Source organism: the organism of the source record quoted next, unplaced genomic scaffold (assembly GCF_019419815.1).
Source record: "Pyrus x bretschneideri cultivar Hongxiangsu unplaced genomic scaffold, Pyrus_bretschneideri_v1 Contig58, whole genome shotgun sequence".
Lineage (NCBI taxonomy): Eukaryota > Viridiplantae > Streptophyta > Magnoliopsida > Rosales > Rosaceae > Pyrus > Pyrus x bretschneideri.
In genome coordinates, this window is record NW_025999796.1 from 75,983 (window position 1) to 87,621 (window position 11,639).

General features: G+C 38.2%; 1 protein-coding gene across 1 annotated transcript; it reads left to right on the forward strand.

The window, feature by feature from the left end:
- The first annotated feature begins 2,383 nt into the window (after positions 1–2,383).
- Positions 2,384–4,840, forward strand: LOC103932952 (secoisolariciresinol dehydrogenase). The gene is made up of 2 exons (XM_009342604.3): positions 2,384–2,530; positions 3,952–4,840. The coding sequence occupies exons 1-2, from the start codon at positions 2,484–2,486 to the stop codon at positions 4,724–4,726; spliced, it is 822 nt and encodes a 273-aa protein (XP_009340879.1). The 5' UTR covers positions 2,384–2,483; the 3' UTR covers positions 4,727–4,840.
- Positions 4,841–11,639: the final 6,799 nt, after the last annotated feature.

Consider the following 11,639-nt stretch of genomic DNA (forward strand, 5'->3'; position numbering starts at 1 on the left):
TGACTGAAACAAGGATGGCCCGTAGTATATCCGTCAAGGATATGATTGCTGTCTTGGAAAGGAAACCTCAAATATCAAAGTCCCCTTTGCTATATCGGTTGCATGAGAGAATCCATTCCGACACTGCTATTGCCTAGTCACATTAAAAGAACAGAAACACAAAGAGATGTCATTCATCAATCTGTCTGAAGGGTCCTAATGGCCTTACAGGGAAGCATGGAAATGTAAAATTTGCAAATTTCTTTACAGGTATGGAACAACTAGCATAAAAATAAGATCTTATAAGAGCATCTCCCAAGGACCAGACAATTGTATTAGGGAAAATTCTACTTTTGTTGGCTGATGTGGCATTTTGTCTAGTTCATTTAGTTGATGAGTTTGCATATAAGCGTGAGCCATTTCTTAAGTAAAGAATTCCCTTTCTATTTTTTATTTTGGATACAACAATATGTTTACAAAATGAGCAAATCATAATTAATTGGATTGAACTCAAGTTCGACAAGGATCAAACTAAAGATCTTTCACTTACAAGTGAAGATAAATACTATTAAACTGTAGTAGTAGTGGCTTCATCCTTCTAATTTAAAGGAAAACATTTTGCAGAAGTGACACGCATTCGTGCTATTTGTGTAGTTTTGATGTTTTTTGGCTGTTGATATATTTAACGGTAAAGGGCAAAGTGAGATGCAACAAATGAGCCAAGGGGTGGCTCTTCTGGAGGGAGCGTGGAATTCGACCTAGGTTTAGGGACAAATTCAACTTTTGACCCCACATTGCGAAGGAACATCACACATGTGAAAGTACCTTCATATTTTTCTGAACATCACATGTGTGTGTACGTATATAATTTTAGCATCTTTATCAAAAACAAAGCAACTGTCTTGGCAAATTCCCATTATTAATGTGTGAAGTGTTATTTATTTATTTTTATTTACAATGATACTGTAGATAGTAAACTTAGGTTTTGATATTTCTTACCTTATTATCCTTAAGTTTCGTAAAAATAGCTCATACTTAAAGTTTTTATTTTTTATTTTTTATCATTATTAAGAGAAGGTGGGAAAGATTTGAAACTATTTAAATAATTTAGTCTAGCCGTTAATTTTTTTGTTAACTGATGATGTGGCAGGATCTTAGCCCACTAATTCTCACTTTACTACTCTCAAGTATTTGAAATTCACACTTTTATCACTTTTAATTTTCGTCTCACTTTCATACATGAAGGTACGTTTTGCTCCTAGATTCATACTTATGTTAACCTGGTCGTCATCGGCTGTGGACACTTTGAAATAGTTCTAGTCAAATTCAAAAAATTCAAAAATTTAAGAGCAACATATGCTGTCACGTGAAAAAGTTAAAAAAAAAATTATAATAAAACAAAATCCCGCAAAAAAGTTGAAATTTGAAAATTTTTTGTTTCGCAAATTTTTTTTAATTGTTTAATTTTTTTCTTAAGCCATAGTGCCACGTTTTTACAAAGTCATTATTCAATCAATCTCTACATCACGCTTTAACGAAGCCAAGATGCTCAGGCTAATAGAACTATGAATATGAGAGTAAAATGTAAATTTAGTTATGAGAGAAAGACGAAAAAAAAATAAGGATAACAAAGTGCAAATTTCACGATACTTGAAAGTAGTAAAGTGAAAATTAGTGGGTCAAAATCCTATCACGTTAACAATTAACAAAAATTTTAACCGCTAGGCTAACTGAAGTATCAAAGTGGTAGAAAAATCAAATTTTAGGTATGAAAGTGAGACAAAAAAGGTAAGTGTATGAAAGTGCAATTTTTGACAAAACTTGAGGATAGTAAAGTGGGAATTACCCAAATTTTTTTCCTTACAAGTGTTTATGAATTTCAGTAATTTAGCTAAGTTTCATATTGCCAATTGGTTTTATAGTGGAACATCAACTTTCGACGTGGTATCAAAACAGTTTGTCCCACATGTAAAGCTTAACGGCCATGTGTGCTCCACGTCATTTGATTTGTGTTGTCCATATGTTAGGTTTGAAGGTTCGCCACATGTGAGGAGTGTGTTGAAGATAAATCTCATATTGATGAGAGAATAGACCTTGATGTGTAAATCTCAACGGCCACATATGCTCTATCATCTAAATTGTACTGTTCATGTATTAGACTTGATAATTTGTCACACGTGAGAGTTGTGTTAAGAATAGATTTCATACTAATACGGGAATGGACTTTACGTATGTTAGGTTGAATTATCGTTGGAGGATAGTTCAAATCAAATTATTATTGTGTAACGTCTCCCGATTGCATCTCAAATATTGATAAAGCAGTCAAACCTCATTCACCTAACTGAGAAGACCGCATTCCACGTGGTCTGCTACAAAATAAGCACGTGTGCTTCGAAAAGAAGTTATATATGCAACTAAATTATTAAAAAGAAGTTAGAAGGAAGATACCCACCTCCAGGAAATGATTCTCTTGTTGTAGAGGAGGTTAAATCTTTTTGAAGAATATGGGAAGCTTCACATTAGTCTCGGCCGCTGCTTCTGCTGCAAGAAGGTACTGTGTATGTTTTCTTTTTTTTACTCCTCCCCATCAAAACCATTGAACTGTCGAGATTTGATCTCAGAAAGTAATAATGTTTAATGGCGTTGAACTAAATTAGCAGAAAGTAATAATGTTTATGCACTCTGGTGTGGTTTTGATTCCTATCAATTCTTTTCACCCTAACATTTAATAATTTAACCCATTAATGTTATTGTTTGCAAAAACAAAACAAAAAACAAAAAGCAAAAAAAAATCTAATTATACTTTAATGTCTTAGTGGTTATTATATTTTATACAATGAAATATTTAGACTAAGAGTTGGAGGAATAAATTACTTTCGAACTCGACATCCATGATATTCGAATCTAAGACCTCTCAAAATGAAGAGGAATATCATTAGACCATAATACTAAGATGCAAAAATTATATTATTTAAAAATGACAAATTATATAGTGATATTTGTTTAAAAACAGAAAATCATATGTCAGTTGGTTAGACCAATAAGTAATGAGCACGTTAATGAACACTTAAGTAATATTTTTTTTTATCAACACTTAAGTAATAATTCAATCATCAACTTTCATATCATTTAGTTTATAGAATTTAGTTTGGTTTTTCTATGAGGTTGGTGTCATGAGCAGCATATCCCATCTAGTTTTAAAGATGTTGCTTCTTTTTATCCTTTATGTTTTGGAATTAATAGTTGCAAATTTGCACATTACATTATGTCTTTTGTATTTTGTATTTTTATTTTTTATTTTTGTACTTATTTGCATTTCGACAAGAGAACTAAATTTGGAATATGAATAAAAATTGGAATTTTTGAGTCAAGATACATCAACTTCGTTGTTTGGATTCGCAAACAGAACTTAGCAATTCCAACTTTAAACTTCACCTTAATAGTTGTTATAGCTCATTCATTTGTTTCTATTTCTTTTAAAGGATTCGATCATGTTGGAACCCCCAGTCCCACATCGGACAGAGGGAGAAGAGAAGAGTGCTTTAAATAGAAATACCCCTCTCTAACTAACATCGAGGCCTTTTGTGATAAAACCCCACACCTGAGGATTGTGCAGGTGGTTAAGTGGGGACAGTATCGGTGTTGTTGGAGTGGGCCCTCGGCCCGTCGACCTGAAAATTTCTACAGATCATTATCTTAGGGTGTTGTTAAAGCCACCACAAAAACGTTATTTTACATCCTCCCGAATGTAATTTTTCTCTTATATTTCTATCTGTTTGGAGGGCACATGACTTTTTCAGAGTGCCTTAACAGCTTCCTAATTTTATTGTTAGCAAAGATTCATCACCAACTTTTGTTAGATAATTAGGTGCCTAAGCTAGTTTGTTACTAATAAGAACAATATTTCCTTTAATTAAATGTTGTGTTGAAACTAGACTAATATGAGAGTAAAATTATGCTTTAATGTTGAAGGCTTGAAGGCAAAGTGGCACTAATCACTGGCGGAGCCAGCGGCATAGGGGAGTCCACAGCAAGAGTCTTCTCGAAACATGGAGCTAAAGTTGTGATTGCAGATGTGCAAGACGACTTGGGTGAATCTGTTTGCACAGATCTAAATTCTTCATCCGTTTCCTTCGTCCATTGCGATGTAACAAAAGAAGAAGACATCGAAAATGCAGTTAAAACAGCCACAAGCAAGTATGGAAAGCTAGACATCATGTTCAACAATGCAGGCATAGGTGGCACACCCAAACCCAACATCCTCGACAATGACAAGGCTGAATTTGAGCAAGTGCTTAGTGTAAATCTAGTCGGATCATTTTTGGGGACTAAACACGCAGCTCGCGTGATGATCCCAGCAGGCCAAGGCAGCATAATCAACACTGCTAGTGTTTGTTCTACCATAGGCGGAGGTTCCTCACATGCCTACACAAGTTCGAAGCATGGGGTAGTGGGGTTAATGAAAAATGCGGCCGTTGAGCTTGGACAATACGGTATTCGTGTAAATTGCGTGTCACCATACCTAGTTGCAACACCGTTGGCGAAGGACTTCTTCAATCTTGATGACGATGGAGTGCATGGAGTTTATTCCAACCTTAAAGGTAAGGTTCTTAGGCCAGAAGATGTTGCTGAGGCTGCTCTTTACTTGGGTAGTGATGAGTCAAAATATGTTAGTGGGCATAATCTTTTGGTGGATGGAGGTTTTAGTATTGTGAACCCAATGTTTTGTATGTTTGAGAAATCATGAGGAAAAAAATTCACTCTAATGCATGAGACAAAAGGAATAAAGTGATGATGCCCAAACGATGATGATAACGTTTGTAAAGTTTGTTCCAATTGAATAATTTCACAAGTTTGTGCAGTTTTCTTCCAAATGAAACTTCCCTTCTATTTTTTTTTTTTCACGGCAATCGGCATAAATTTTTATTAGATATAAATTGAAACGTTTACAATTAAACGAAATTGCATTAAGCAACCAAAATGATGCATAACAGTCCCATCTATGAGAATCGACTGTTACAACCCGTACCTTAAAATAATGTATTTTACTTCCGAGACATGTGAAATGACTATTTAGCCCCTGAGTAGGTGTCTTAATTAATTTCTCGAGCCTTGACTCAGGAATTTCTATCCTCGTACTTTCTTAAGTTTCATAATTTTACTTTTCATACGTTAGTTTAATGTTGATATCGAAACTCAAGTCGAGAACCCGAGGACCAAATTGTTAATTTTGCAACTTAGAAGGGCAATTGGGTAATTGCACTTAAATAATTCTTAAGTGGGATGGGGTTATACCCACATCCGGCCCACTCCTTCGCTCCTTCTTCATTTTTCTGAAACCTTACTTTAACTCTCGACATTCTCCCTCTCTCTCTAAGCTTCGAGAAGGAACCCCCACCATTCCTCTCAATTATGAGCAAATCAACCCTCAAAAATCTGAACCTCGAACCCTTGGGACATGGGGAATCAACCTACAGCGTTGCATGTATCATTGGTGCACCACCGTGTGCTCTGCCATTAACATTGAAAGCTTGAGCTCTCTCGAACTCTATCTTAGGTATAAATTATTTTCCCTTCTTGGTTGTGTGGGGTTCTAATCCATCTATGGTGAGGATTATGTTGAAAATCTCTAGGTTTGAATCTCTGTTTTGAATATGTGCATGCATGTCATCCCAGCGATGAATTTCGACGAATGTCGTTGACTTCGAAGCTTGGTGGTTACTGAAAGAGTTTAAACTAGGGTTTTAGAGACTGATTGCATAAGCTCAACTCAGTTAATGATGAGTGAGGTTTTGACTTCATTATATAGAGATTACAAGATAAGTAGGTTACAGTGTAAACATATATCAGATTACAAGTAAATTCAAAATACAAACTGATAGAGTCTAAGAAGAGATAGGAAAGTCTATCTGATGAAGAGTCCTTGAGTTATCCAAACTGTGAGATTGACTTGATGAGAGAGACTTAGATGATTCGAACTGTAGAGATGTGAATAGCTGACTTTGAGTGGTTTGCTGACCTGGAGTACATGTAGGGATAATAGGTTTATCACACCCCCCGCAAGCTAAGTGGGCGGAGATGCACAGGAAGCTTGGAAAGCAGATAATTGAAACGAGCAGTAGACAAGCCTTTTGTGAGAAGGTCAGCAATTTGATCAGCAGTGGCGACATAGCCAACCTGTATTTCTTTGTGCACTACCTTTTCCCGGACGTAGTGGTAGTCAACTTCAATGTGTCTCATCCTTGCCTGATAAACAGGATTAGAAGCTACTGCCAGTGTACTAATATTGTCGCACCATAACTTTGGTGGAAAAATAAAAAGGTGTAAGTCACGAAAGAGATGACGAAACCATGATAAAGTGGCTGCCGTATAGGCGAGTTTTCTGTACTCGGCCTCAGTGCTTGAGTGAGACACCCCTCATTGTTTCTTGGAGCTCCAAGAGATGACATTATGTCCAAGAAAAATGCAATAGCCCTTAGTGGAGCGCCGATCGTCGGGATCTCCAGCATAATCCGCATCGGCAAAAGTAGTGAGGGTGAGAGGACTAGGTGTATAAACAATGTCGTGAGCATGAGTGGCCTTCAAGTAGCAGAGGATGCGTTTAACAACAGCCCAATGAGCAGTGGTGGGTGAATGCATATATTGGCAAACCTGATTAACGGCGAAAGCAATATCAGGTTTCGTGAAAAGAAAGTATTGGAGGGCACCAACTATGCTTCGAAAATGAGTGCCATCTAACAAAGGTTCACCCTCATAGAGACTTAACTTGCGGCCAGCTGCAGCAGGAGTGGTGAAAGGCTTGGCATCAATCATATTGGTCTTTTTGAGAAGGATGTACTTAGATTGGGAAAGATACATGGCAGTTGGTGTCCGTGTAATTTCAATGCCTAAAAAATAATGTAAAGGTCCGAGATCCTTCATAGAAAACTTTTGACCAAGTTGATAAATAAGCCGAGATATTTGTGATGAATTATTACCCGTAACAAGGATGTCATCGACATATATCAATAAATAGATAATAGTAGATCCATTAAAGAATGTGAAAAGTGAAGAATCTACTTGGGAGGCCTGAAACCCTATTTCTTCAAGGTGTTAGGAGAAACAGTGAAGCCAGGCACGGGGTGCTTATTTCAAACCATATAGGGACTTGTGCAGTCAACAGACATGTGATGGAAATTGAGGGTTCACAAAACCTAAAGGTTGTCACATATAAACTACTTCAACTAAAGAACCATGCAAGAAAGCATTTTGAACTTCAAGTTGTCTGATAGGCCAATTGTAGTGAAGGGCAATGGAATGAATGAGTTTAATTGTTGCATGAGTGACCACCAGACTGAATGTCTCGCTATAATCGATACCATCTTGTTGGTGAAATCCATTTGCGTCTAGCTTTATACCATTGTATGGACCATCAGAGTGCCGTTTGATTTGATAAACCCATTTATTGGGAATAACATTCATGGAAAGAAGAAATGGAACCAAGGACCATGTGCCAGTTCGTAAGAGAGCATTAAACTCTTCTGCCATTACCTGGCACCATTCAGGATATTTATTAGCTTGTGTAAAACAAGTAGGCTCAACCACAGTATTAGTAACAGTAGAAAGCAATGCATATTTGGGATTTGGTTTATGAATCCTGTCCTTAGCACATGTTGTCATAGGTAAGTAGGTGGAAGAGTCCTTGGAGATGAAGAGGACTGAAAAGGGACGTGACTTGCATTTGTGGGTCCTAGGGGAATAGTTGGTAGGTTAGTAGAAGAGATATGGGAGACTAATAGAGGGGTAGGTGAGGCAGTAACGGGTAGAGGTTGGGAAGTAGGGTTAGGGTAGAGAGGTGGGGAGTTGGTGGGATGGGTAAGATGGATGGCAGGAAGGTGTGGTGGGGAAGGATTAGAGGACTGTGGATGGTATGGGGGGGATGGTCCTATATCTAATATCATATTGGTTGAAGGAATAGGTGATGAGAAGGACATAGTAGAAATGGATTCTTTATATGGAAAACATGTTTCAACGAAGACAACATGACGAGACAAAAATATTTTTCCTGTTGACATGTCAAGACATCTATATCCTTGTTGATTTAAGGAGTAACCAAGAAAAACCCAACATTTGGATCTAAATTGAAGTTTATTTGTATTATATGGTCGAAGATATGGGAAATATGCATACCCAAAAACTTTGAGGAAATCAAATTGAGGAGGTTTAGAAAAGAGTTTTTGAAAAAGAGAGTCATCATGTATGACTTTAGTGGGTAAACAATTTATCAAGTAATTTGTCGTGTGAAAGGCATCATCCCAAAAAGATGTAGATAAAGATGAATGTGCAAGAAGAGTGAGACCAATTTCAACAATACGTCGATGTTTTCGTTTAGAAATTTCATTTTGTTCAGGATAATGTAGGCATGTTAAACGATGATTAATACCATGATGAGTTAAGAAAGTTTTAAAAGTGGTACTAAGATACTCACCTCCTCTGTCAGTTTGAAAGGATTTTATAGTGGTGTTAAACATATTTTCAACCAATTTCTTAAAAGCAACAAATGTAGACAATACATCTGATTTCAATTTTAATGGATATAACCAGTAATAGCGAGAAAAATCATCAATAAAAATGACATAATATTTAAAGTAGATAAACTAAAAGGTAACTTGTGACTTTTGCCCGTGGGACAAGACTGGCAAAAATCATGGGTTACAACGCCATTGATAAGCAATTTATTCCTAGAAATTAAATTTTTTTAAAACATGAGAAGATGGATGACCTAATCTAGAGTGACAAATAGAGTTAGACACTCTAGCACCTATGAATGCAGAGACTTCTTTAGTGCCTGATGAAACTGTGGAGAAGGGGTAAAATCCATTTCTACTCTGGCCGTGGAAAAGCATCTTCCCCGTGTGAAGATCCTGAACACGATAGGAGTTGGGGTATAAGGTTAGAGAACAATTGTTATCATTGGTAAATCTATGAATGGAAATAACATTTGTGGATGCATTAGGGCAAAGAAGTGTGTTTGATAGGTGAAAATTGGCTTGCGGTGTACGAATGCAAGTGTTACCAACTTGAAAGATTTTCAAACATGTGCCTCCAACTACACCATTGACATGATCATTGCCATTGTAAAGACGAGGATTGGACACTTGGGTTGGATCATTTGTGATGTGAGCATTGGCTCCAGAATCAAAAAGCCAATTCTGGACTGTGGGAGCACTGGCAGACACCGGTGGAACACCGGTAGCATAGGCTTAAAGTTTTGGCGCTGGAACACGCCCTTCATAAAACATGTTTAGACAGTTGAAACAATCAATGGCTGAATGGCCATGTCGATTACAGATCTGGCATTGAATCCAACCATTAGGAAAATAACTCTGAGAATGAGCATGTCCAAGAAGTCCATCAGGTTGGCGAGAGCCTTAGAAAGAGCTTTGATGAGGCCCATGATGAGAGCCTGGGGAGTTGCATGGGTGGGATGAAGAACCTCGACCATTGCCACGACCTCGAAACCTAGAGAAGGATCCACAACCATGAAAAGGAGCAAAAGCACGTCCACCAGTGCGAGCTGCTGCAAGGGCAGTAGGGTCCGTTTCAGCAATGAATGCAAAGTGCATTTTATGTCGGCGTTCAGTGCCAAGAAGAAGGGCTTCCAAAGAACTGTACGTAATCGCCTCGTCACGAACTTGGGCGGAGGCAACGGTACTCTCATACGTAGGACCGACATTATTAAGGATGATTGCAACGATGTCAGAGTCTGAAATAGGAACACCAGAGAGAGAAAAAGTGTCTGCGAGATAATTAATTTTATCCATGAATTCAGAAATGGAAGAATCACCTCTGTGGGTGTTCATTAACTCACTGCGAAGCTGAAAGAGACGACCGGTTGACTGAGAAGCATAACGGTCACGTAGGGTTGTCCATGCAAAATGGGAGCTAGTTTTCACAATTAAAGTAGTGAGAACAGTAGGGTGAATAGAAGAGTTTATCGAGGGCATGACTGTGGCATCTTGTTGTATCCAGGTTTTAAAGTCAGGGTTGACTGTGTCAGTGATATTGCCATCCGTATGTTTGAGGAATGCAGGAGGACGCAGACTAGTTCCATCGACAAAGGAAACAAGGTTTCAGCTGCGGAGGAGAGGGAGCATTTAGGCCTGCCAGAGAGGGTAGTTGGTACGATCCAATTTGATCGTAACAAAGTGCGAAACATTTGGGAAGGGAATAGAAGTAACTAGTTGCGAGGAAGCCATGGGAGAGAAAAAAAAATGATTGTGTCGTGAGACTTTAGCTCTGTGATACCATGAAAGAGTTTAAACTAGGGTTTTAGAGACTGATTGCATAAGCTCAACTCAGTTAATGATGAGTGAGGTTTGGACTTCATTATATAGAGATTACAAGATAAGTTGGTTACAGTGTAAACATATATCAGATTACAAGTAAATTCAAAATACAAACTGATAGAGTCTAAGAAGAGATAGGAGAGTCTATTTGATGAAGAGTCCTTGAGTTATCCAAACTGTGAGATTGACTTGATGAAAGAGACTTAGATGATTCAAACTGCAGAGATGTGGATGGCTGACTTGGAGTGGTTTGCTAACTTGGAATACATGTAGGGATAATAGGTTTATCAATGACTGTCTTCTTGGGATTTAGCTCAATTTAGACTTTTCATTTATTGTTGGGCTAACCTAAACTTGAATTCGGTTGGGCTAACCTAAGCTTGAATTCGTGGGTTTAACTCTCTGCATGCACCCATTCTCTTGGTTTCAGTTTTCGACGGTGAACCCCGTGCATTTTCTGGCGAGTTTGAACGTGTTGGCACTCGAACTCCTTTGAACACTATTCTAGATAACTGGATATTTATTTGCAAGTGAGTTTTAAGCTAGAGATCTCTATGTATTGACTTGCATATTCTCTGCCTACTATTTCCAAATTCCAGCGAGGTGCACCCAACCCAAACCGTTGAATCCAAGAGGGATTCAACATCTCATCGTCCTTAAAGGGTCCTAGGTGAGTTCCTGGTGATTTTTGGGGCATGTTTATACAAATTTTTTCTTCGAAATCATTTAAATTGAGTTCAGGAAGCCCCAAACCGTATCTAGTTTTCATTTGCTGATTTCATCGAGTCACTGGCGATCGGCGAAGGTGAAGGTATATTCCGTTAACCTTATCTAAACTCATTGCACTGGCAATAACGAGTGTGACATCTACTCGTCGAACCACAACAACAAGTATGACGGCGCTTGGCGGTGCATGACACTACTGCAGTGGCACGTGGTGGCGCGTGGCTAGAGCACAGCGGCACGTGGCGGCGCATGACAGACCCGACACCTAACCTTAGGTTTTTCAGTGTTCTAAATCACATAGTGCCCTCCGTTTGTGCAAGTTCAATACCTAAATGGTAGTTTTGGGCCATGTCCCATAAATTGATGATTTAAGCTTATGTTAGCTTATATTGATAATCACATGACTATTAGAGGAACAGAAGGATACAAGCATGGAGCCTAATTGCAAGGGACGCTCTACTTACCTGTGAGTAGACCCCTTTGAAAACGAAAACATTTTTACAAGCATGGAGCCTAATTGCGAGGGACGCTCTCCTTACCTGTGAGTAGACCCCTCCGAAAACAAAAACATTTTTAATACACACACACACACACCAAATGATGTGG